The sequence below is a fragment of the Watersipora subatra genome, chromosome 10 (assembly GCF_963576615.1).
Source record: "Watersipora subatra chromosome 10, tzWatSuba1.1, whole genome shotgun sequence".
In the NCBI taxonomy this organism is placed as follows: domain Eukaryota; kingdom Metazoa; phylum Bryozoa; class Gymnolaemata; order Cheilostomatida; family Watersiporidae; genus Watersipora; species Watersipora subatra.
Window position 1 is genome coordinate 7,251,248 of NC_088717.1, and position 27,021 is coordinate 7,278,268.

General features: G+C 34.6%; 1 protein-coding gene across 4 annotated transcripts in view; it reads left to right on the top strand.

Annotated features, from left to right (window-relative positions):
• The first annotated feature begins 22,308 nt into the window (after window positions 1–22,308).
• Window positions 22,309–27,021, top strand: part of LOC137405686 (type-1 angiotensin II receptor-like) — a 159,343-nt gene continuing 154,630 nt past the window's right edge. For all 4 annotated transcript variants that reach the window (XM_068092032.1, XM_068092029.1, XM_068092031.1 and 1 more), the window contains exon 1: window positions 22,309–22,506. In XM_068092032.1, coding sequence (XP_067948133.1) covers window positions 22,409–22,506 — 98 coding nt within the window. In that variant the 5' untranslated portion in view covers window positions 22,309–22,408. The remainder of the gene's footprint in view (window positions 22,507–27,021) is intronic.

Genomic DNA, 27,021 nt, shown 5'->3' on the forward strand with positions numbered 1-27,021 from the left:
TAAACTTGTGCTATGTTTGAGTAATAGAGGTTGAGTGTTTGCATAGATTCTACGTCAATCATTCTATGTGTTAGGCTTTTATGAACAGTGAGAAATTTTTCTATTAGCTATTCAAACAAGAGACGCGCTGTCATTAGTTATTTTATCATTGCGAGCGCTTCTCCTGGTTAATTGAATAGAACAGATCATTTTATCAACTCTTTATGGGTAAAGAAGATTGTTTTTAGCCACAACAGAAAAGGTGACTGTGATTTTTTGTTATTTTTTCACCAAACGAAATGATCTTTAGGTGTTTTGTCCTTAAATGAATCTCTGTTCTTATTAATTGGTTGACAGGTTAGAAGCCACTCAATACCTTTCTTACATTGCTTTACTTATTCAAAAACAATCAAGTGAAATATATTCGCATCACAAAATTTTTGAACATACCGCATTATCCCAAACTTGCTTGTTTATGAATTTGTCTTACAGGTTTCATAATCCTGAGTAAATTATGCCCCAGAATACTTGTATTTATCTTTCCACACATATACCAAACACCGTTTTCTATTCCATGACACCAACATACTACATACACCATCATATGTTTCAGTTTATGAACTTCCTGTTACTACAACGTTCAATTCACTATTTCGACACCTCCGCAACATCGTTTGGTTACCAATTTTTTAAAACTTTAGTTCAACCCACTCAATAATTCTTGTTTTTGGTCTTTTTCAATTTCCTTTTGGCATGTGATGAAATACATAATTTTATTGAGGATTACTAGTGACAGTTGAAAGTTATACATATATACTTGTTCCTCTGTCAGAGTTTTTGCTTACTTTAATAAGTGAGCGTGTTTGCTGTGCAGACTAAGCTCATGGAAATCACGGTTATTCACGAAAATGATTTTCTTGGTTTTGAAACCCTTTTATCTAATGACACCCATATCTAAAAGTAGGTTTCTGTTAGCAGCTCTATTTTAGAATGCACGCTGCTTAGTTTTTTGTGATAGACTTTTTGTTTTTGCCCCTAACTTCACATCTGGATCACATTACTACAAGCATCTGCCAAACAGTTGAATGACAAGGTATATATATATAAAACAGGGGATGCAACTCCTGACATTCAGATCATGAGTTACTATAATTATAACTAGCTTTAACCTCTTCTAAATTTAGGTTTAAAAGAATGCTAAGATAAATGAGAGATGAGAAAAATGACACACTCTGTAATAAAAAATAGTGGCATTGTAAAGGAACATGTGCGATAGAGAACGACAATTTGAAAGTCAACTAAAATAAATACTGAATATAAATACAGAAAGGAAGGTTGTCAAAAACTGTAAAAACTTCTCATTATTTAATAAGTATTTAATTAACCTGATTTATTAATAAAATTTAATTAATCAGTGTAATTTTATCAGTATTTAATTCTACATTAGTTAAACTGAAAAGCTTTGTATCATCTTTTGATGATCCTTTGAAAATAAACTAATTAAAATTTCACTCGCTGACTGCCGCTGAAACTGTTCAATCAGCTTTGAGAATAACTTTCCCATATGTGTTCTATTTAGGAATCAAACCATTAAACCATCCTATGTGTACCCAAAAACTACAAGCGACACTTAAGTTAGTTGCATTAGAAGTTATCCATAGCTTTCTTATAAGGTGACCTCATTTTAGCCTTAGCTGATAGACTCGATCTCGTTGATAGCTATCCTTATCCATATGTTCTCTATCTACTCTATGGACCTCAGTTCCCTTTTAGCACCGGAACTTATTGCCTCTTTTGAACTCAAGAATGTATTCATGGCAGAGTAAATAATCCCATACAATGGCCATTGAGTAAAATGTTTTGATAGAGAATGCTTTCATCCTGATCCTAGCCAGACCGGGCAATGCAGCATCTAATGCTAATAAGCTATTAATGGTAATATATTACAATTTTAAAATGTTTTAGGATCTACAAAATGTCGTAATCACTGTGGATATTGGTGTGTAGGAGGACTCCTTGTCAAAACAAGCACTTCATGGTACTGTAATAGTTAAAATACGCAAATCTTTAAATCCGCCTGCAGTAATGTTAATCTCTTGGAGATTCTCTTAATTGCTCATAAAGATTCTAGACACTAAAGTACAACCTGATGTTTCTTTTACAGACAGTTTAAACAGTCAGCTAATCTGTGGGGCAACCAATCAGCTGCACTGATCATATTTAGTTTAACCAAGACTGACCGATAAAATAGAACTCTAGCTTTCGCAGACACCAACTAACGCGTGCCGTTTCTTTATTTTTACATCTGTTAGAAGTTATGTCATAAGCCTTCTTTTTAACCTAATAGTATAAATAAAGGTATATATAAAAGTGGTTCTGATAGCAAACTTTATCGCCTGATGGTAGTAATACTAGCAAACTCTCTCTGTTAACTGATGGTGGTAATGCTAGTCAACTGTTTCTGTTGCCTGATGGTAGTAATGCTAACAGACTCTCTCTGTAACCTAGCAGTAGTAATGCTACCAAACTTTCTGTTACCTGATGGTGGTAATGCTAGCAAACTCTTTGTTACTTGATAGTAGAGATGTCAAGGAAACAGACTTCTTTTTTACTTTTATCTGACTAAAAGACAGTAACTAACTTGCTACTAAAAGACAATAACTAACTTGCTACTAAAAGACAGTAACTAACTTGCTACTAAAAGACAGTAACTAACTTGATACTAAAAGGCAGTAACTAACTTGCTACTAAAAGGCAGTAACTAACTTGATACTAAAAGGCAGTAACTAACTTGCTACTAAAAGGCAGTAACTAACTTGCTACTAAAAGGCAGTAACTAACTTGTTACTAAAAGAGAGTAACTAACTTGCTACTAAAAGGCAGTAACTAACTTGCTACTAAAAGACAGTAACTAACTTGTTACTAAAAGAGAGTAACTAACTTGCTACTAAAAGGCAGTAACTAACTTGCTACTAAAAGTCAGTAACTAACAGGCTACAAGTTAATCATATTAGTTTAAAACTGATCAAAGTAAAACCTCAAAGCATGAAACTCAGTTTTAATAAAACTCCACTAAGATATTTTAATAACTGTAAGTATTGTTAGAGATTATTACATAGCCAATACATCTGAACTCAAGTTGGAGACGCATTTCATTTCAACTTACTATCACTCCCATGCTAATGTTTAATAGTAATGATTTTGCATAACCGTAGAAATATTTAAATATAACATATTTTATGAGCGGTGACTCTTAAATATAACAGATATAAACAGCAAAATGCCTAATAAACAAGTTGCCCTAGAAATACATCTAATTATAGCTGAAATGAAGCAAAAATTATGTGTTGGTTAGGTTAAATGTCTTATCCCTCAGTGATAGCCTAATTGTTAGCACTTTCAACGATTTTAATCATTTTGCAATCAATAGTTTGATTAATTTCTTTATTGTCTGAGCAAAACTTACACACATAAGTCACGGCTGCAAAATATCTTATTAAGTACCACTATAAAGCACTTCCGTGTGTCAAAAACTGTCCATGCGAGGAGTAACTCAAAACTAAGTAAGCACAACAAGCATGTTCTTTAAGATCCGTGTACCTGATGAGTCAAAAACTGCAGTTGTACTTCCTTCTGTATGTAAAGATGAGTGGAGGCTGCCCTGTCAGCTTCGTGACTCTACTCCTTGGCACTACTCCTTGACACCTACTCATAGGTCTGCGACTCGCTTTTACCTATCTATAGATATGCACATGTAAGAACTGAGGGAATTGAGATTCTTTAAACTCCTCTGTTGCGTTTTAAACTTCCTGGTTTATTTCACATAAGCAGACTACAAAACACTACCTAGATAAAACCCTTATATCCACAACATTACTAACAAGCTTGTAGAAAGTACAGACCATTTTGCTAGTACCAGATAGCATGTTTACGTAGGCTTTGCACGAAAGCTATATCTGTCTTTCTCGTATTAACTAGAAAGCTAGTGAACTAACATCCTCAGTTTAATAAAGTAGAATCATAACTTTTTTAAGGAAATGTGCAACTTGGTACATAAGAGATCTTAGCAATCAGAATAAGAAATGAGTAAAATTTGTTGAGGAATTTGGCAACAAAAACTTGAAAATAAAGACTGTGAATCATTATATATACATGCAATAACTAGTTTGAGAAGTGACTGTTCTATTACCAGTAATTAGATGTACGGTGGTTCTAAGGCTTTTTTGTAGTGTACATGGATTGTGTAAAAGCCATAGATATAGTAAACATAGATATAGGGTTTACTATATCTATGGTAAAAGCTGACTAGATAGTCTCAAATCCAATCTTTCCTACAGTAAGGGCCGTGTTTGTTCATTCACCTGACTTGTGTGAAACCCTGGTTGGAGGTTGGAAAAAGATTGCTTGGCACGGGATTCGAACCTGCAAGCTATTACCTGTGCCAATCGTTCACCTTCCAAGGTTTGATAATTATTGTTATTCTCTGTGTTTGTTGGCATGGCACTCAAGGCTGCTAGGGTAATAGTATGTGAATAAAATAGACCACAATATACATGTATTCTCTAAGTTTGTGCCTGTCCCAATGCTATCACAAAGATATTTATTGTTATCAAAATCTGTGATAATTTTGTTTTACAATAGTCAACTAAAATTTTTTGCAAAATTTTTAAAGTTTCGAGATAAATTAACAGTTAATGAAAATAACATAGAGGTCAAAAGAGAGGTCAATAGAGAGGTTAATTGAGAGATCAATAGAGGTAAATAGAGAGGTCAAAACACCTGCAGTATAAACATACTCTGATGCACATGATTCTTGACGCATATTATCAAGCCACTGAGACTTGTGAATCTAATATCGCTTATTCATGTGGGACACCAAAGTGTCAAACATTCACCACTTCAAAAGACAAAAAGCTTTCGACTGGCTCATAACAACATTGGTGTGTGGGTTGGTTTATAACAAGGGTTGCAATAAACTGCAAAGTTGGCCATATTTGGTATTTGTAAACAAAGGATAAAGGAGCGTCGTAACAATTCCGGAAACTTCTATATAATGCTTTCTCATGTTTGGCGTAATCACTACTTCAGAGCTCAACTGAAATCAGTTACAATATTATTATATACATCGAGCTTTAATATCACTACTTCCATGATGCAGCTAATCTCCAACTTTGTTTCATTCGCAAGATGAAAACAGCAGAAACCCGCAAATCAAGCGAGTTTCGCTACTAAAAATTTTTTATCAAATATTTCACGCTTGTAACAGATGACAACGGTTCTTCGAATGATGCCCAAGAAAATGCTGCGTAAGCTATTCCATTTTAAACATTTTCCCGCTTCAGTCATTCTTATTTCAATATGAGCCTCTATGACCTCTATGACCTCTATGACCTCTATGACCTCTATGACCTCTATGACCTCTGTCATAAAAATCTTTATGTTTTTTAACAAACCGCTCGTGTTGATTCACATCAAGCAAATGAAACACTTATTGAACGGTAACTCAATGTGCACACAACTCCAAATCTGCATCTTTTGCGTCAAAGAAACATAGTGAATGTCATGATGCTTGCTCAACATTGGTATGGAGCTATGAGACCTGAGCAAGCCACGCCTTCCAGACTTACCAAACCTCTGTATAGTTAGGTGGACTATTAGTAATAGAACTAGCGTAGCTCTATATATACTCTGATATGCTCTTCACTTCCATAGTTATAATGCAGCTGCGTCGAAGCAGGCGATTAATGAGAACAAAAGATTCCTTTATAGTGGGAATTTGGCAGGCACTTTCATGTTCCATGACACAGACTGGATGAAAAAACTGACAGCTGTGTCAAGTAATGCTTTCATTCAACAGAATGGCTCATGTAGCTCTATATAATGAGTGAATACAAGGAAAGGGACAGGCCTAAAAGATTTATTAAAGAAGAAAATGTGGTGTTACATTTTATAAACAGCATAGTTTGACAGTTAGAAAGACAAATTATTATAAAACTGAGTAATTTTAATACCGAAATCGGTCTCAATTGTTTTTGTGTGTGTCAAGGAGTCGAGCATTTGAGTCAGCAAAAAAATATACCGTAGCCAATAAGAATGTAGGTATCAATTATGATATAAAATAAAACGTCTTAAGTGTGAAGAAAGTTCTATTTCAGTTTAAAAATAATACAAATTAAATAAAATCCTTACTATAATAAGGGCTGCATATGTTCATCTCCATGAAGCCATGCTTTAAAAAATTGCTTTTAACGGAATTCGAACTCACGGCTTTCTGCTACACTGTTCCACCTGTGCCAATCGACTGCCTTCATGCTTTAGGAATAATTGTGCTGCCAGTTATTACACCTGATGATACTAGTATATATATAGATTAATACTTAAACAGTTATTATCATCAGCATAAATGCTGATGATAATAACATGAGCTAGATATGCAGCACAAGTTTTCTCCCCTTGTCTTTTGATCATACAACCGGTTATGTTCAAGAAGCTGATGATACTTCATCACTTGTTTCAGGGCGACACTCATTAATGCGTGTTATAAACTAGCAGAAAAGCCAGCTAAAATATTGACTATTTTTGACAACTAGTTTTACATCTCTACAGTCACTGACTTTTGTTCACTAAACTGAGTCAGCAGCTGATCAGACTGAGTCAGCAGCTGATCAAACAGAGTCACTACATCCATCCACGGCCGATCTAGACTTGCTTTAACTCTAAAAGCCCTTCATATATGGTTTATATTGAAGTAATTTTATCAGTCTAGCTACAGTGTACATCTTGGAGAATTTTTCTTCTGAACTTTACTTTACTATTCTTTACTTTATTTTCTGCTTATTTGTCCCATGTGGTAATAAAGCTTATATCTATCTTTATATCTACCTACCTATCTATCTACCTATCTATCTACTTATTTATCTATCTATCTTTATATCTACCTACTTATCTATCTACCTACTTATCTATCTATCTATCTATCTATCTATCTAACTATCTATCTATCTATCTATTTATCTATCTATCTATCTATCTATCTATCTACTTATCTATCTATCTATCTATCTATCTATCTATCTATCTATCTATCTATCTATCTATCTATCTATCTATCTATCTATCTATCTATCTATCTATCTATCTATCTATCTATCTATCTACTTATCTATCTATCTATCTATCTATCTATCTATTTAACTAACTAACTAACTATCTATCTATCTATCTATCTATCTATCTATCTATCTATATATCTATCTGTCTATCTATCTACATATATACACCTATCAATAAATCTATTTATATATCTATCCAAAGATGTGTTCAGTTCCCAATTAGTTTCAGTTTAATCCACCCACACAATTCCCCTCACTAACCGCTATATTTATGCTAATTTTATGTTGAATTGTCAGCCAATTACTCTCTCAGTCATCTTGCCTCAGGCTCCTATTTCTAACTCTCATCCTCACCCTCCTTTGTCTCTTAAAAAGTTGATATTTGCTTCAATGCCACCATGCATAATACCATAGACATAAATATACATTTGTTCAAAATAAGTTAGTGACTCTTAACACAAAAACAATACAAAATTGTTTTTTTTATGACACACAAATTTTATATCTAGGCAGCAGTTTCTACAATGTCTATAGTGCTACAACTTTTGTTACCACAAAATTTATATAATGTAAAGTACAATTTTAATAAAAGAAACAAAAAATTGGTTAAAAATAGACAAATATACTTTTGTCACAAGTAAGTTTGCAACTCTTAAGAAATGCCACTACAAAAATAAATGCTAAAAATTAATTTGTATTTTTCAACAAAACCTGAAAAAAATGGTCTGATATGGTTGCGAACAAGCTATCTTCTTTATTGATTAAATAGACCAGCGCTGTGAAATGTTTACATAAGACTAACAGGCGTGTGAGTGACCCTTCGGAGATCGAGTATAATGTCCGCTTAGTTTACTACAAGTAGAGGCTGTGCAGGTGTTTCCCAGAGTACCGTTGCGCAATGTTTCTGTTATCTTGGCTGGACATGTCTGAATTCAGTGGTTAGGAAACCTCGACAACTAGAGACATGCCCAGTTTTAGAGTAACTTCAGTTTTGATAGAGTTCTTGTTGGGACATTACAATGGACAACCAGTGCATTACATTGCAAATGAAATTGGCTCTGTCATTATAGTATTATACATAGCTGGTTATTTATGGAACAATTACATATTAAATTTACTTGCTTAATGTATAATTCAAGGATAAAACTTTTGCTATAACAGCTTTCTATACATATATACTTGGGATGTCTTTTACCAATTCATTGTAAACTCAGTACTGGAATAAAGAACATTACGGTGAGAACACAACAGTTCTCGTCACTGATTCTTTAGATACTAAACTCCAAATGTTGGAGTTCAGTATCTAAAGTTAGAGGTCAGGTGTTTTAGACCACTAGGTCACGGCTGCTCTCCAAGACTTGCGGGAGAGCATCATTGAAAGCATTTGCTGCCTGTGACACTAGAATATTTCTAGCTATCAGAATGCTAGCCAACTTTCCTCATTACAAACCAAATGATTTTTGACTGATTATATCCTACTTTTTGTCTTTGTGGGATAAATGCTAGCCTGGGCATGGCTCTCGTGGGGGATTGGGAGAGAGAGCCTGGGACACATAGCGAAAAAAAGGTAAGATAACTTCTGCAAAACTAGCGACATATGTTACATATGACGCTCAGACTGATACTAATGGAAGCGTGTCGTTAGATTCGGATCTCACGATGTATTAGATGTGGCGCGTTTAAAAGCCTAGTGTCACGGTCACGTGACTTGATCTAGTACAAAGCCCTATATTTTTGATAGACTGGGTGGTTACGTAACACCCCGTTTGATAATAAAACGATAAGAACCATAGGTTACTATTCTCTTGCGTTTTCACGTTAGCAGTTTCATTTCCTATACTGATACAAAATGGAGCGATTCAAAAATTACTATCAAATCTAGGCATTGTCACACTGAGACCAGAACAGTTTCAAGCTTTACAACATATTATCGCAGGTTTTAAAATAAATAAATCTTATCATAAATAAGACCGTCACACGATACTCCTTCGGAAATAACGATGGTGATACTAGCGACTTCAGAAGTCGACTTTTAGAGTTGTCTTCCCCGCGTGTTGCTATGTGTCCCAGGCTCTCTCTCAATCCCCACGAGAGCCATGCCCAGGCTAGATAAATGCTATCTCACACAGGAGGTAGATAAGTGCTATCTAAAGATTCTTGTCTTTAGATAGCACTTAGGTTGTCTCTAAGCCTAGCGTGATAGCAGCTATCTGAATATCATGGCAGCAATCAGCACCTGTGACCTGAATATATGCCCTACTTGTAACAAAAGCTGTACATACCCAAATAGCCGGTATGAAAGGCTGGCTTTGAGCTACTGCAATTACCCAAATATGATCAGGTATGAACAGATGGCTTTTGGCTACTGTAGATACCTAAATATGATCAGGTATGAACAGTGAGCTTTGAGCTACTATATATACCCAAGTATGATCAGGTATGAAGAGCTAGCTTTGAGCTACTGTAGATACCCAAATATGACCAAATATAAACATACTTTGGTACTGAAGATGACATCAAATCAGTAGCTTTAAAAGACATCCTCAAAATTACTACTTTAGTAAACATTTATAGAGCTATAACAATAGGCTATAGGATTAGAATGTATTATAAATGTTAATACAATTACATGTAATTTACGGAAATACAAATGTGCTGGTATTCTAAAGCTACCCTTAATATCCCACACCTATCCTAAAAGGGTGCACACACTTTATATACTGAATGTATTTCTTATAAAACAGGCAGTCAGCTACACAAATTAAACTAGTGATAGAGACCTTATGCCTTGACTTTTAGTGACACATCGACACATTTCTTATCAACTATCGAAGAACTCCGCTTGACTCTGCTATCCAACCTTGCGTATCCCAAATCAAAACAAAAACTTGAAAGTACTTGATAAGATCCTGTATGTCTCATGTGTAACCCATGGGTACCCTATGTGTACCCTATGTGTACCCTATGTGTACCCTATGCGTACCCCATGCGTACCCCATGCGTATTCCATGCGTACCCTATGCGTACCCCATGTGTACCCATGCGTACTCCATGTGTACTCCATGCGTACCCCTTGCGTAACCCATGTGTACCCCATATGTACCCCATGTGTACCCTATGCGTACTCTATGCGTACCCCATGCATACTCCATGTATACTCCATGTGTATCCCATCGCGTACCCCATGTGTATCCCATCGAGTACTCCATGCGTACCCTACGCATACCCCATACTGTACCCCACTGCGTAGTTTATGCATCCTCTAAGTTTACACCAAACGTACTCCATGTGTACTGCATGTGTACTCTTTGTGTGCCGGAAGCGCACTCCATTGCATACTCTATGTGGCTACCCTGCATACCCCATGTGTGCCCCATCTGTACCTCATGTGTACCTCGTGTGTACCCTATCTGTGCCCCATTTGTACATCATGTGTGCTTCGTGTGTACCTCATTTGTGCTCTATACACATAGAGAACATAATAACATCCTAACTTCAAGGATTAAAAGTGTTAACTTTCTGCATGTATTTAAAACTTTGTTGAAATAATAGCACTTTGTATAGGACATTCTATCTGCCAGAGTTTTTGCCATAAACTTGAGAACTTCGCCTATCTAAATACACCCACTACACCTCCAGTAGAAATGCTTTCATAAAATGCCAATAAACGGATGACATCTATTAAAATGAATTGATTGGCAAACAATACTAAAGAAAGGGATGATATTACGACTACTACAATCACTGCTCACCATACGGAGCTTGCAGCACCCACTCCTGAAAACACCCAACTAATAAAAACTCTATTAAGAAATGTGAGTACTCCCATTATGTGGGCTGTGACAACTAGATGTGACATTCTATTTATAAAAAGGAAGACCTTATATATTCTAGTCTAGACCCTTGAAGGGCTGAAAGGTAGCAAATGGGAAATATCTCTCACAAAATTTTTTACTTTGAACTAGTGATATATATATGGAATGCTTGCGCGTGGCCTGACAAACCTCAAGTGAACAGTTTAATAGTTTATAAGTTTAAAAGAAATACCACTTATCTTTCATAATAATATATAAATAACCTTAAATGCTAAAAATCAACAGTGGAGTTTATGCAAAAAGTTGTTTTAGAAGAATAAATTGCTGAGGATGCACAACTCCTCAACACTGAACTCAAAGACTAGTCAGTTAGCTCTACAGATATATGCAAACACAGAGTAGCTCATAGAGTAGCTCATAGAGTGATACATAGTACATGGATGTGTGAAGAGAACTCAGAGAAAGAGTAATAAATTGATGATATGGGCCATAAAACACTCTTCAAGCTGTAAATTGAATGTTGCGTATCACCAGTTGTAAAGCTGTAATAAATTAGAGTGTTGTTAGGGAAACAGTATTTTTAGAACCAAATGTTGTAAGTAGCTGATAGAATGGATTGACATCTACATGAATAACTGCAGCTAGTTCATAAATCTAACCACCAGAGGCTATCAACAGTTACTGTGATAAGGTAAAATGAGAATGCAAAGAAAGATTAAAAGTATCCAGCTTTGTTGCGAAAGCAAACACTAATCTCAGCCAAAACTGTTTGAATAGTAAAAATTTGTCATTGATTTGTTGCAAAGCAAAAAGTGAAGTTTAAAAAAAGAGTTTAAAAACTAACAACTATCTTATCATCTGTTCGCCGTGAACTGAGTGATAAACTGAGAAATTACATAATATAGCTCAACGATGATCTTACACAAAATTTTAGTTGATTTTATCAGAAAGTAGCGGTGTTTTCTATCATTTGCAATTGTTTTTGATATTTGAGGTAGTCTGACTGCCACAATGTTTAACGATCAAAATAGAAATCACTTGATTGCGGTTAAAATGCTCAGATTAAGAGAGTGTGTGAGTATGACATCTATAATAGTTGAAAAGAGATCGCCAAAATAGTGGCACGTAACGCATAGCTTGAATGCGATAACCGATATCCACTATAGCAATGATTATAGCTAGTGACGTCAGTTTGCACATACGTTTTCTGAGCGTTTTAACAGCGATCAAGTTTTGTCAATATTAATCTTGAAACATCTTGGCAGTCAGATCACCTCAAGCATAAAAAACAACTGCAAATGATGGAAAAATATCGATACTTACTGATAAAATCTACTAAAATGTTATGTAAGTTTATTTTTAACTCAAACAAACAATGCGGTTGATATTATGGCATTTATCTTAAATAAACCCACTTTGTGTATCTGTCTGTTAGTTCACGTAAATGCTATGCATTTCCACATTTTGTGGCCAGTTTTGTCAAAACTTCACATGAATATGCTCCATGCCTTGCGTCAGGTTGCCAAAAATATTTGGTTTCACTGCTCTGTCTGGTTGATGAGAGCTAGCATCTTGAACACTTACCTGCGGGCTATCAGCTAAGACTATATAAAAATTAAACGCTATAGTAACATTATAACAGTTTTACTGATCCAGTTCAGATATAAACTAACACGTCAGTAAGTTGACTTGTAACTAGTCAAATCACAATTTTTAAAAAATTAAAAAAATTATCACGTAATACATGATGACAAACATTCATATATGCATTAATTTTGATTGACGTTAGTAATCATTGCCAAAATAACGTTTTTTGTTAAACATTAGAAAAAAAATGAAAAGACCAAAGACTAAAATCAGGAATTATTGAGTGAGTTGAACAAAAGTGTTTTGAAAGTTGGTAATCTAATAGTATTGCGGAGGAATCAGGATAGTGAATTGAAGGTTGTAGTGACAGAAAGTTCATAAAATCAAACATATGATGGTGGATGTAGTATGTTGGTGTTATAGAAAAGAAATGTTAGTCATATGCGGGAAAGGACAAAAAACTATGCCGGCAGAGTTTATGCAGCATTTTGAACCCTGTAACACAAATGCAGAAATGAGCAAGTTTTGGATAAAATAATGTTTAACGATTTTGTGATATGATTGGTGGAAGTGTTGTGAGCTCAAATATGTAATCAGTAGGGCCTACTGCACAGGTATTAGTATAGCCCTGTATACTTGTATAGTATAATCTGAGTATAGTATATCCTTTTCTGATGTTGGTAAGGTGAGATGAGAAAATATATACTGTATCATCGCCATTGATCGGATGACAATGAATAAACTGTAAATTAACTTCAAAAATATTTTTTCATCCTTATGTTTTACCTCGAGTTATCTTTGACAAAGCTGCTCTTACATATATGATTCCTTGGTGATATGCTTTATCACAACACATTCATTTATCTAACCAGTTTATCCGATATTGTAAAGTCGGAGTTGTGTACACTTAAACAGTATTATTTGCGTTCTGTCAACAGTAAAGATTGATACAAATTCTTTTTGAGTTTGCTACAAGGAGCGCTTTTAATCTGCCATTAATTACCTTAAATTAAGTGTAAAATTGTAGAGCTATCAGGCTTCGAATGTCTGGTAGCTGCGATCATGTGACTGTGTATTGACCGACACAGTTCGCATACATCAGAGTTAGCCTCAGGCATGTCATCAATACACAATCAATAGCAATAATGGCTATCCAAACACTTAAGGTAAACTAAATTAGGGCAGCAAGTGTGACAGCTGCCAGCAGGTGAGTGTTATCAGCTAAACTTAGAGTATTTTTTATACTATTTTATATATGCTATCTTTTTAACTATCGGGCTAATATAATTTTTATAATTTTATCTAGTTTATTTTAAGTACATTGCTCTTACCTAGCCTAAACATTATAGTTCTTATACATGTATTACATATATAAGGACTTATATCTAAATATAGCATATAAACCGAAAAAAGTAAGTATTACTCTCATTTAGTGAACTCTTTATCTCTTTTCTTTATTTTTCCTAATAGTTGCAATAACTAACAAAGTTGGAAACTGAAAAACTGAATCATGATTTCTTTTTATGTGAATTATAATTTTCCACCTTCAAGGCTATAATAGCATACAATAAAATTGTTGCTTATACTGTCATTTGAGTCATATAAAAAGATTTTATGCTGAGGCCTATCATTCAATAAAATAGTTTTGCTGCATTAGACTTGTGTTTCTGCTGCCTACTTTTGCTGCATGGCATAGCAAGGAGTTTTAGTAAGTGCCAGGGGTAGATGCAAAAAGTAATACTTACCACAAATATAAAATTTTTGCAAAAAAATTTAGAAGTGATTTTATAAAGTAAACTTGTCACCACTCAACTACCATTTTGATAGTCACCAACAATCTACATGCACTGAGGCAAATCTATGCCTTGTATTTTATGAGTCTAGCTAATCAATATTCTTTCCTCGCAAATAAGCCGTTTTGTACTTACTAGTGTCCTTCTCATGGTACTATCTAATATTTCAACAAACAATATCATACAAAAGTTCAGCCTTCACTATTTTCAGAAGTCTTATATAAAATTATAAAATAAAGAAATTGTGACTAAATTATTTATATATCATAAATCTACTTTCATCTCAACTTTTATAATATGCTACTATAAAAATATATATAATATATAATATAATATATTAGGCAGGAAAACTATTATTCAAGCTATTTTATATTATACCTTGGAAACTTTTTAAACTTTGGAAAACACCAGCCAAGCAGACCACTGCCGGGCAGCAACTTACTGTCAATCAATGTTCTAATCTTGCTGATAACATCTCTAATCATTTATTCTCTCTCATCAAATACTACAACAAAAGATTGCAATTTGTGTATTGCTAGTTTCAGTGCGGTGAATCAGTGCATCTGCAACAACTTGCAGTAAACTGCCGAAGTGCTAGTGACCAGTATAATAGGGAGATAATCGATTCTTCAAGTACTGGCTAGTGTCTTGGGAGTTGTCATATGCTACCAAACAAATAACCAAGCTATAGTAATTGGTATATTCATTTTATCTTATATAGTCACATGTGCTGATATACTTTGTACTTCTACTTTGTATTGTGCTGCCAATGAAACCACAAAGATATTGTTAAATGATGAAAACTTGAGGTGTTTCACTAAAATTTCCTAATATAGGCATCACACTTTCCAAATTAATTTTTCACATCAATTAACTTTACTCATCAGTGAAAGAAGCGATCACAGCATGATGCTCAATATAGAGTAACCAATCACAGTATGGCACTTCCAGAAAACAGCCAATCACAGTAGCACATTCAAAGTAGAGCACCAATCATATTGTGGCACTAAAACTGGAGCAACCAATCATAGAATGACACTAAAATTGGAGTAACCAACCACAGAATGACATACAAAGTAACTAGCAGAAGGACTGAACCTTATTATTGTCAAATACTGTTCACTTTTTTGTATAGTTCTAAAGGCACTCAGCCAATCGTATCTAGATCCGATATTTTAATAAACAAGATGCACTGATAATAATCCACTAACAACAGCGAAAGTGAGTTACTTGAGATCCATTTATTCTGACCACTTCTTTATTAGCTGATGTAAATGCATAGACAGCTAGCGTAGTATTCGAGATATATGTTTTACAATTAGAGCGATGTAAGTAAGTCATGTTTCATTGGTTACTTCTCATCCATTTTAGTTCTAATAATTATTTTGTCAGTTGCAGCGTTCTGTCTCTCTACCTTAACTTTAGTGGAAATCATGAGAAATTATTATGAGAACTACATGTAGTAGCCTGGCATTTTAGTGTGCAATGCATGATCATCAAGTCTAAGTATGTATGTACGTGTGTACGTATGTACATATGTATGTAGGCCCTACATACATATGTACGTACGTATGTATGTGCATATGTATGTATGTATGTGTGTGCGTAAGTACGTATGTACATACATATGTATGTATGTATGTACGTATGTCCATATGTATGTACATAGGCTTATGTACATACATACGTACGTACGTAAGTTTGTATGTATAACTTTCTATTGGCATTGGTAATCATCAACAAGATGATGCCTAAAATAAATAAAAAAATAAAAAAACAGAAATCAGAAATTATTGAGTAGTTGAACAAACGTGTTTTAAAAGTTTTAAAGGTTGGTCAATAAAGTGCAGCGAATAGGCATTTGCACAATTTTTCTGAAATGTTGGACAATAGCTATTTGGTGCAGGTACTAGAAAGTTAGGCTACTAAATTGCATGTCACAAGTTCAGCCCCGAACAGACAGATCTTTCATTTTACCCATTTTACCATCTTACCCATTTTACCATTTTACCCTGGATTTGGACAGATTCACTGTTATTGTAGTAAAGATTGTTATGAATTCAAAAAATGCTTATTTCTAATGTATTTTGCCTTTACCATGCAGTTGCTCATGAAGATAAACTTACACAAAATTTTAGTAGATTTTATCAAAAAGTATGGGCATTTTTCCATTTATGATTATTTTTGTCGTTTGAGGTAATCTGACTGCCGACATGTTTCAAGATGATAAGAAGATAAATGGGTGCCAAAAGGATGCCACTAATTGCTATCATTGCTGTAGCTAATATCGGCTATTGCGTTGTAGTTGCAAAATCACACTTTTTCTTGATCTGAACGTTTTAGCTGTGATCAAGTTTTGTCGATTTTATTCTTGAAACATCCTGACAGTCAGATCACCTCAAGCACCAAAAACAATCGCAAAGATAGAAAAATACAAAAACTTTCTAATAATTTCTACTAAAATCTTTTGTAAGTTCACCATTAGCTAGAACAAACTGCACACCCCCGTGATCACTACAGTAGACCCCCGTGATCACTACAGTAAACCACCGTGATCACTACAGTAAACCCCCGTGATCACTACAGTAAACCCCTGTGATCACTACAGTAAACCCCCTTGATCACTAAAGTAAACCCCCTTGATCACTACAGTAAACCCCCTTGATCACTACAGTAAACCCCCTTGATCACTACAGTAAACCCCCTTGATCACTACAGTAAACCCCCTTGATTACTACCGTAAACCCCCCGTGATCACTACAGTAAACCCCCGTGATCACTACAGTAAACCCCCGTGATCACTACAGTAAACCCCCGTGATCACTACAGTAAACCCTTGTGATCACTACAGTAAACCCCCTTGATCCCTACAGTAAACCCCCACAAATCACTCTCTGATCACAAAGTTTATGAACATAGTTTAAGTTTACCATTTTTAAACAAACTAGGTTTGACCGTTATTCTCCGGTATTTAATGCTTTAAGTTGAACTGGAGGAATGCTGAATTGCTAAACTAGTTCTTGGTGTTGGAACATAATTATGATTTATGGTTGAAGCTGGTTAATCATACATCAGTAAGAATTTTTAATGTTTATTTTAAACCAACAATGAAAATTTTTTGCATGCTTTTCAAACCGTAATATCAGGTTGGAGTATGTTTTGCGCGTTCAAACATTGACTTAATTTCAATAGTCTTACTAATGATGTTTTTAAACCAGTAAAAATTCACTTAAAGCTATCTTTTTATAACTTTTGCAATAGTTGTTTATTCATAAACATCCTTTAGCTATTCGTAACATGTCTTCAAACATGTCTGCTGTTTTCATATGTTCAAACAAACTTTTACTGGGATAAAAAACATTACCACTAGTTTTCTTGATAGATAACATTGTGATAAACATACCAATGAATAACTAAAAAATAAAAACTATACCTAAATGGTTGATGTGTTATGTTTTTGAGTTATTTGTTTTGATTTATAACTGTTGTGTAAGCAAATGCTAAAAATATGCTTATGATACATTATTTAATACTTATGTTGTAATTATAACAGATCACAGAGATTTTTACAACTTGTATAGGTTTGCTTTCACATAGTTTCCAACATCCATCAGTAAAGAAGACTACAATTGTTGCTCCACTGCTTTGGCAATGTTTGTGACATACTGGTTCAGCTTTACAATGAAATAGACATGAGCAGACAACTTCAAATGAGCTGTTAAAATATACAGGACCACCATGTGGTTGGCTTGTCAAATATATGAGTTGAGAGCAAATAACTTTTAGAGCTACAAGCAAATATTATATGGCATACATTTAGAAGAGTGGACAACTTCTCATTCTTATTGTAGAATTGGTTTAAGCTGAGACAGTAACTCGACTAGTTTGCTATTACAGAAGTTGTTAGCCATTTATTTAAAGACTACCTCAATACGTGCTTAACTAATTGAGATGCTGTCAACATGGCCCGACTACGCGTGGTTGCCGCAGAACTGTTTGCACACGTGATGCTACCATAATAATGTCAATACTTTTAGCTTGTCTTTAGTTATATTTAGCTTTTGAACAATTGATTCACAAGCTATAACAGTATACAGAAAGTTTACTTTAATAAAAAGGTGTTAAAGGAAATACAAAAAAACATGTTTTTCGTTTTATATAAGAAGGATATGAAAGCTAGTCAACAATGTGTTGTGACGCAACAATTTATGCATCATACAAGAGTCACTGTAATGTTGACACGGAAAGCTGGTGCCAGCAGATGTACAAGTCAATAATTCTTTGATTATAATGTTACTAAGCTCTTACCTATACACTTTGTAGAAGTATGCAATGCATGCCTGTAGAAATATGCATACATATAAACACTTCTGAGTGTAATCATTCGTGGCCTTTCGCGTGATTCGGAAACTGCAAATCTTTGATCTGCTTCTGCCTCTGTTAGTTTTTGTACTAATTATTTTTGCACTAGTTGAGTTCATGTACTGAGTTCAGGTCGACTACCGAGATATCTAAACTACCATGTCTATTCAAGTTTAGTGAGTTGATGTTGAAAAGACCTTTCATCTGTTTTTTTGGTTTTAAAAATAAATTAGTTGTTAATTTTTTGACTATCTCTTGAATGATGATTTACCATTATAAACAGGTTTTTTCTGCTGCAGGATCAACGTGTATTTTAAAACTTTGAGGGATGTGAGGTTCCACTAGTGATTTCATCAACAGCCGCACATAATAATATTTATTGTATTTGTCAAAAGCATACATTACAAGTCAAACTTTTGTTTATTTTAATTTTTTGACCACCTTTGATGAGATACCATTGTTAATTTACACTTCTACTAAACTTAAACAAATTCTCAGAATTTTTGCAAAATCTGATTTTACTCAGTTACAGGTAAGAACATTAACAACAATAATAACCATATTAAATACATTATTAAGTTGAAAAAAGTTCTGGCGATCTTAAAACCTCACCAAAAATGAGCATAGCAATAATAATAACAATAGCAATAATACGCAGTTTTTAATTTAAAAAAAAATTTGTCTAACAGTTTTGAGTCTCATCAAAATAGCAATCAAGCAGATGTTGAAATATTCTTTTCTCGTCATCCAATTTTACGTTTAATAATAACAGGTATTCTCTATCAGGCTATACAAAAACCAGTACTTCAACATCAATCAACTTCCGAGCCGTTGACCTCGAATATCTCATAAAATCTTTCTGAATAGGTACTTGCATGCAGAAAACAGCCATCAATTAGCCTAATCAGAAGATATTGATCAGCCAACTTGAATTTTATCTGTGGCACTTCGTCGTATTATTTGCATTACACGGTTTGAATGAGTAGAACTATTGATAAAAATGCTTCTTGTATCCACTTTAATGTTATTGTAGAGTATCTAACACTGTTTGATTGCTGATTCATGGTGAGTACTTGCTTAAAGATGGAGGTCTTGAAAAAAGAGTTGTAACTAGTTTATGTTGAGAATACTTGCACTGATCTTTGACTTAAAGAGGAACTTGCATGGAATTTGAGTAGACTTTATTAGAAAGTGTAGGTATTTTCCTATGATTTGCCATTGTTTTTGATGTTTGAGGTGATCTGGCAGCTAATATGTTTCAAAATTAAAATGGAAAATGCTTAGAAAAAAAATTACTAAAATGAAAATTTGTGCGAAATGACATCATAAGTTGCTATCGTTGCTATACACTAGTTGATATTGGCTTTGACTTTTAAGTTGCAACATTACGTGTCTTTATTCTGCCAGTCTCTTTGCAACAATAGCCTTCATAATCACACTTTTGCTTAATATGAGCGTTTTAACCACGAACTAGTTTTGCAGATTTTAATCTTGAAACATTTTAATAGTCAGATCACTTCAAACGTCAAAACAATCCAAAATGATATAATATTGAAAAAATATTGATATTTCCTGATAAAATAAACTAAAATTTTATGCGATGCAAGTTCATTTTCAAAGCACTTTTTTACCACTTAGATAAGCTATTGGGTCTTTTTATCACAAGAGCTTGCTCTTACACCAATATTATAAAATACTTTATTATTATACCAGCTTACGCACCGCATGCATCAACCTGAGTTATAAAAATTAAATTGCCGTTTAATGTTTTTGTTTTTCTATTTTGATAATAAAATTACTTTTAATTTATAAATACAAAATACACAGGAAGTTAAGTCTCATATCGACTGCAAAAATGTTTGAATGTTTTTGCAATAATATTATGATGTTAAAAAAATGCTTACTACATGAAAAGCTAAAAAAAAGGAGTTATTTAAACATATTTAAACAATTTTCAAGGTAATTTTCCTGCATCGAATTTTGTTTAAATAGTTGGTAGGCAGCCAGGAGACAATCTAAAGCCTAAATAACGTACAGACAATTTCATTTTTGTCATGAACAGAACATTAGAGATCGATTAACCAACTGAGTTCACAGCAGTTCACTCTGAGGCTGTCCAATTCTTCAGTAGTTCAGTTATCTTACCAAAAGTTAGTTGGCTGCTGCTTCATAAACCGATACAACTGCCATCTTAACATTTGTCATTCTCTGATAAGTTTCACTGTTTTTAATCCCTCAGGTCTTTTGCATGTTGTCCAATTCAAATACTCACTTTTAGCATTCCATTACAAATTGTAAAAATTATCTCAGAAGTGGGACCCATCGTTGTCCAACGTTTTTGCGCTTGCCGTTATTTTATTAGTTTCACGCTCATCTTAAAATAACTTATTTCTTAGTTCTCGAGGAGTAAATCTGAAAGAATTAAAGTAAATCTCTTAAGAATTAAAGTTAGCCATAAAAATGAGTTGTAGATTTAAACTTGAGCTAAGCTTGTGTCTTCGGACACTTTAGTGTTGAAATATGCTCTATCGAAGGTTGATGTTGAATGGAGAGGAGTTACTTACATGTTGTAAAGGAGGGATGTATCTTCTCTTCTACTTGCTTATATACTGCCTAAAAACTATGTAATATCAGTACATCAATGGCTTCTCGTATTTGCCGTGACCTCAGACGTCATGTAGCCTGGGCCCACAAATCCCATCATGCAACAGCTTATGTCACTATAGGTAGATCTATGGTGTAACTGACCTTCCATCTGAGTTGTAACTGATTATTGCCATCATAAAGTAAAACTCATTTACATCCAGCTTGCTGGCTGCCATTGTGATTTGCCAGCTGTCTATCTGCATGTTTTTCATCTTTTTTACAATGCTTTCCTCCCAAAGCAATAACAAGAAAGCACTTGTAGTGGCATGCTTGAACTCACACTGAGTCATTTTATGGAAATACGACACATCTATAATGCAACTAGTTACTACTTGCCATTCAATCTCATAGTTCATCCTCAAGTACTTTGGTCAGTTTTATCGACTTACACTTGAGAATCCTGAAGGAAACAACACTCTGTAAACAACTCTAAATCGATGACCTTGACCTTACTGAGCTGGTCACCACTGCTGCTACTACTGCTTTCACAGACTATATAATTAAAATATGCCAAACTCAAAAATAGTCCAAGCTATCTTCTGCAGCGGAGTATCTTGTCAGCAATCTCATTAGAAAAGATAAAAAAGGTTAAAACTTGCCAGGCAATAATGGTTTGAGGGCAATTATCGGGCTAATTGTTGGACTAGAGGGAAATTGCGCAAGGGAAGGAGTGAGTAATTTTACCAGGGCAGCTGTTCAGATACCAAAATATATCCAATGTCACCTCAAAGCTAGCATATTCTTATAACACTGGTAGCATGTGTTCCATGAAATGACATTTATCACAACACTGTGATAGTTCAATGGCAAAGATCATAACTTGACTTGTCAATGCGCTAGTCATGGCTTCTGTTATCATAACAATGTGACGGTCTAGTGCCTCCCTGACTTATGTTTAGTAAGTCTCTAGTTGATTAATATGACAGAAGGGGCGGAGCTAAAAAAACGAGAAATTCGCTACTAGACAAATTTTTATTTTGAGAGGATATTCATTGATAATGAGTATATAAAGGAATGAACTAACGTTTATCAGCTGTCATACAACTTTCTGCCTTTGTAGCAGAGTTCCTAGACATGCTAGAAATACTACAACACACAACGCGTATACTCTACAATGGCTACAACAGACTATGCTAACATCTCGTTACAAGTTGAAGTGTTGAGAAAGGGAATATCATGTAATGTCAGCTATGCACCATGCGCTTTGTCAAGGTAAGAGACAGACCTGAGTATGTCTATCAACCATTTAAAACATCACATTTCCAGTATCGATAGAAAACCAGTTTGACTAGACTTCTGAAAGACCTTCTTGTGTTTAAAGCTGTATAATACCACACAGGGGTATTGACTCACTTTCCAAAACGTTCAGACACGTTCAGACAGATGAACTTTGACAAAATTGTTATAGATTTTATCAGCGAGTATTGGTATTTCTTTATCATTTGCAATTGTTTTTGATGTTGGAGGGAATCTGACTGTCAGAATGTTTCAAAATTAAAATCTACTAAACTTGATCACTGTTAAAACACTCGGATTCAGAAAAAGTGTGATTGTGACGTCTGTAGTAGCAATGAAACTGACAGAATAGAAACGCTTAACTCTGCAACTTTAACGCAATAATTGATATCAATAACGAGAGAGATAGGCAGTTGAGCAACCAGTGATGTCATTTCGACGCATATTTTTCTTCTCAGCGGTTTACCCTGCGATGAAACATTGTCGATTTTAATCTTGTAACATCCTGGCGGTCAGATCACCTCAAACATCAGAAACAATTACAAAGGATAGAAAAGTACCAATACATGTTGATAAAGTCTACTAAAACTTAATAAGTTCATCTATAAAACTATAAAGACTCATTTTACAACTTCCTTTGTCCAAGATTTGTTTCCAATTGCCACTCACACCCATGGCTCTTTACAACCACTTTGGCACTGTGTTAGTTCTGAGGAACTAGGGACAGCGATCAAACTTTCACATGATGTAATCTTTTGGCTTCTGTAGAAGCGACTAGTGAGTCATTAAACATGCACTAACTTCCTGAATCATCCAAGTACTACACACATACACTACTACATTACCCAAGTGAACATGCTGTTCCAGAGTTCAATATAAGGTCAACCTGGTGTCAGTTTTTGTCAGAGTCTATGCGTAGGGCTTCACTTCCATCTTGGTTCAGCTTTAATACAGAGGTCAGCATCAAAAAATTACAATCACTTAACATTTCTCCAACAAGCTTTTTAGCTATTCTGCCTTGCTAACAGCTCAGGCAGAAACTAAGGCACTGTTTTGATCACAACAGTGTCTTAGCTTTGCTAAAGTACATTGAAACTTAAAATTAGGATCTCTCAAGTTTTAATGTTTTTTGTAAAGACTATAAGAAGACTATAATCATGACTTCAGCACTTGGCAAGTTATAAGATAATTACTTATATAGTGCATTTCGTTTTATTGGTAGTCTGCCAACATTAGCTACCCTAGGACCCTTATATTTTGCTAGTATTTAGTTTCGTGAGTAGCATACAGAGTAAAATTTTGCTGCCACTTAATTTCGCAGCTCTGATGAGTGCGAAAGTATAGTGATGTGAAAATAAATGCAGTGGAACAAACATCATTAGATTCCTCAGGTCCAGTTCACTGGTACGAAATATTTTTCAATTTGGGACAAGTTTGTATTTGTAAACCGCAGGTAGAAATGTGTAGGCGAGATCGATAATGCAATTTGATCGCTTGCTGCCATTTGTTTTTTGGACTATCAATGACGTTAAGGTCCCTGCCGCCTTGACTGATGTGGTATCAATATTAGATCTCAAGTATTTATAACACGCGGTGCCGGTGGCCATGGCTCCGGTGTTGTTATTGTTTTGGTTGGTAATAATGTTCATCACCACAATAATTATTATTCAATTTTATGACTTTCCCTACCAGACTTTCATCCTCATCAGTTACAAATTCAGTGACTAAACTAATATCATCATCTTCCTCATTTGTCTAGGCTTTTCCAAAAAAACTTATTATCTTAATTTGTTTTGCCATGCTGCTCAGTCAGTGTATTAGCTATAATGAGTTTGGCAGAAATAGCCCAATGAGCCAACCACACACGAAAATTGCCTGCATTTCTAATATGACGATTTTATTGTGAATATCAATGAACAAAGCTATTTAATTTCGCGTTTTCGCTCGTTCGTTATGATAGTTTAGTTTCGCTCATGAAATTTTCGCGAGTGGATGACTCCGCGAAAATGCGAAAGTTAGATGCCGCGAATACATAAGTGTCTTATGGTATTTAAGGTGCTTTCAACACTTTAACACTTTCTCTCACAGCTGTTGGTAATCCTTCAAACTAGCCTTCAGCCTCCATCCCTTTTTGTCTGTTTTTGTCTGGATTTGGTTCTTCAAATGCTCACATTCAGAATAGAAGTCCCTTCCTTTACTCCACACCACCAACACTGCTGTCAGGCTCGTTTGAAGAACTAGTGAGCCAATCAACATTCTTAGCTCTAGTCTCTAGTTTCTAGTCTTAGATCCAAACGATACAGAATCGCTTGGAACTTCTGAGGAATATTACCCACTCGATGTCTGGTGATCGACATCTGCTAAATATGGTCTCTTGAGTACCATGATATTTTCTGACTAAGCAGTTTGTCACCTGTCACTAACTCTGGTCAGTGGGTTAACCATCACCAGCATGCATCAGACAGCCTCTATGAGTACATATAACAGGTCAAGATACAACTAGTGCCTATTTCATATTAGCTTCATGTGAGCCCTTGGCCACATGAAGCTCATGTGGGTAAAAGCCCACATTAGCATTGGTTAAGCTTACTTGACCTTACCTCAATTTCTCTGGAAATTACTTCTGACTTCAGTGAGGCTGAGTCTCATTATTTTTTTGCTAACAGCTGACCAACACATACCATACAACCTCTATTTGAACGCCATGGCACTTTATTTTTCAACCCTTCTCTTGGAGGGGCGCTTTATTAGAGGTGCCATTAAATTAATGGGCGGCGTTGTATTTTTGAAACACCTTGTCAAAATGTTAAAAAGATAAATTTAATCCTTTCATGGGCGAATCAAATGTCGCCCCCGTTTTGCCCTTTCCTCCGGGTGGTGGGACATTAGGCCTTTTAGACGCAAGAATTTTGCTAATTTACTTCCAACTCGTCGTAGATATCTAAATAAATATATGCGAGGTTACTGATACACATATCTACCAGTTAATATCTATTGCTTGCATTTAACCTACAGTGATCTTATAGTCTGCGTTGCAATTTGTCGGAGCTTTAAAGTTTTTTATTTTATTTTAAATTTGGAGCCATATTTTCTTTTTATAACTATATTTAACAATGTTGCATAAAATCTTATTGCACTCATTGATATGTTTGCTACAGTTAGCAGCAAAAACTGGCTTTTTATACGCAGAGCAAGAGTTACGGGCATCGGTCCACTGTAAGCTGAGTTCAGACCTCAACCATGCTATCAAATAATACAATATAAATATAAAATATAATATACAGTATAAATCTGCAAGTTTGTAAGTTTTATAATGGTAGAAATCTATCAAATTGCTACAAATATATATTTCAGAACAAGTGGCATAAACAAAACATAATTATAATACATCTAAAACAACTCTATCTTGAAACAAAAATATTAGCATCCTTTGCTCAACAGGTTGCACTCAATTGTTGCTTTCATATGAAACCATTTTATTATCTTCTGACTGTTCAATACCTTCCACAGTGTCTGCTGACCTGAACTCTTTCTCTGAACTGCTGAACTAGTTGATATTAGCTTCTAAAGAATTTTTTTAGCAAAGCAAAACTTTTAAGTGTTGCTATCTAAAAAACTTTTGTTAAAAATAATGATAAACTTTTAGCTAGATGCTTGCTTAGCACAAGTTGGCCAAAGCATCGTAATTGCTAAAACGTTTTTTACATACGTCGATGCATCAAGACCGCGTTAAACAAAAGACTCCTATACGCCTGATACAATTACTTATTTTTTTTACGGTGTTGCAATCAAAGTTTTTAACCTAAAGACGGTGAGTTGGAAAAACGAACTGTGATACAAACAAAAACAACAAATGAATTAATTGTTATTGGTGTAATCAAATCACTGTTAGCACATTTTTGTGGACAATTTTTTACTGATCACTTGCTATTATGGGTTCGTAAAGATTAATAATGTCAATTAGTGGCAATCAAATAGAAGTAGTGTTTAATTAAAGGGTGGCGCTCTATTTTTCAACTTTTCTCCCTTTGTGACTCTCAAACAGGCATGGTGTTCAAATAAAAGTGGCATTCAAATACAGGCATTACGGTAGATTTAAATTAATCCAATAGGGAGGTGACAAAAGTCTAACTACCCAATCATATTGATCCTCCTCCTGACGATCTAATTAAACCTATCGATCTTTGCTTGATTTGCCTAAAAACTTTATAGAAACCTTTACTGTCGCTTTGATCAAAAAACATTTCATAATAAGGCTTGTTCTAGATCCCATTGGAGATTCATTCTCATGTTAACTAGACAAGCTATCAATTGTAACCTTACACTGTTCTCACCTGACTAAAGGTATCGTATTAATAGTCAATACTAAGAAATGTCTAAAGAGGCATACAAGTACAATCTCATCAATAGAACATGCGCTTTTTGTGATTTCAAGATCCACTATCTACTTACTTACTTAACATTCTTTTCGATGGCAACCTTCATGTATGT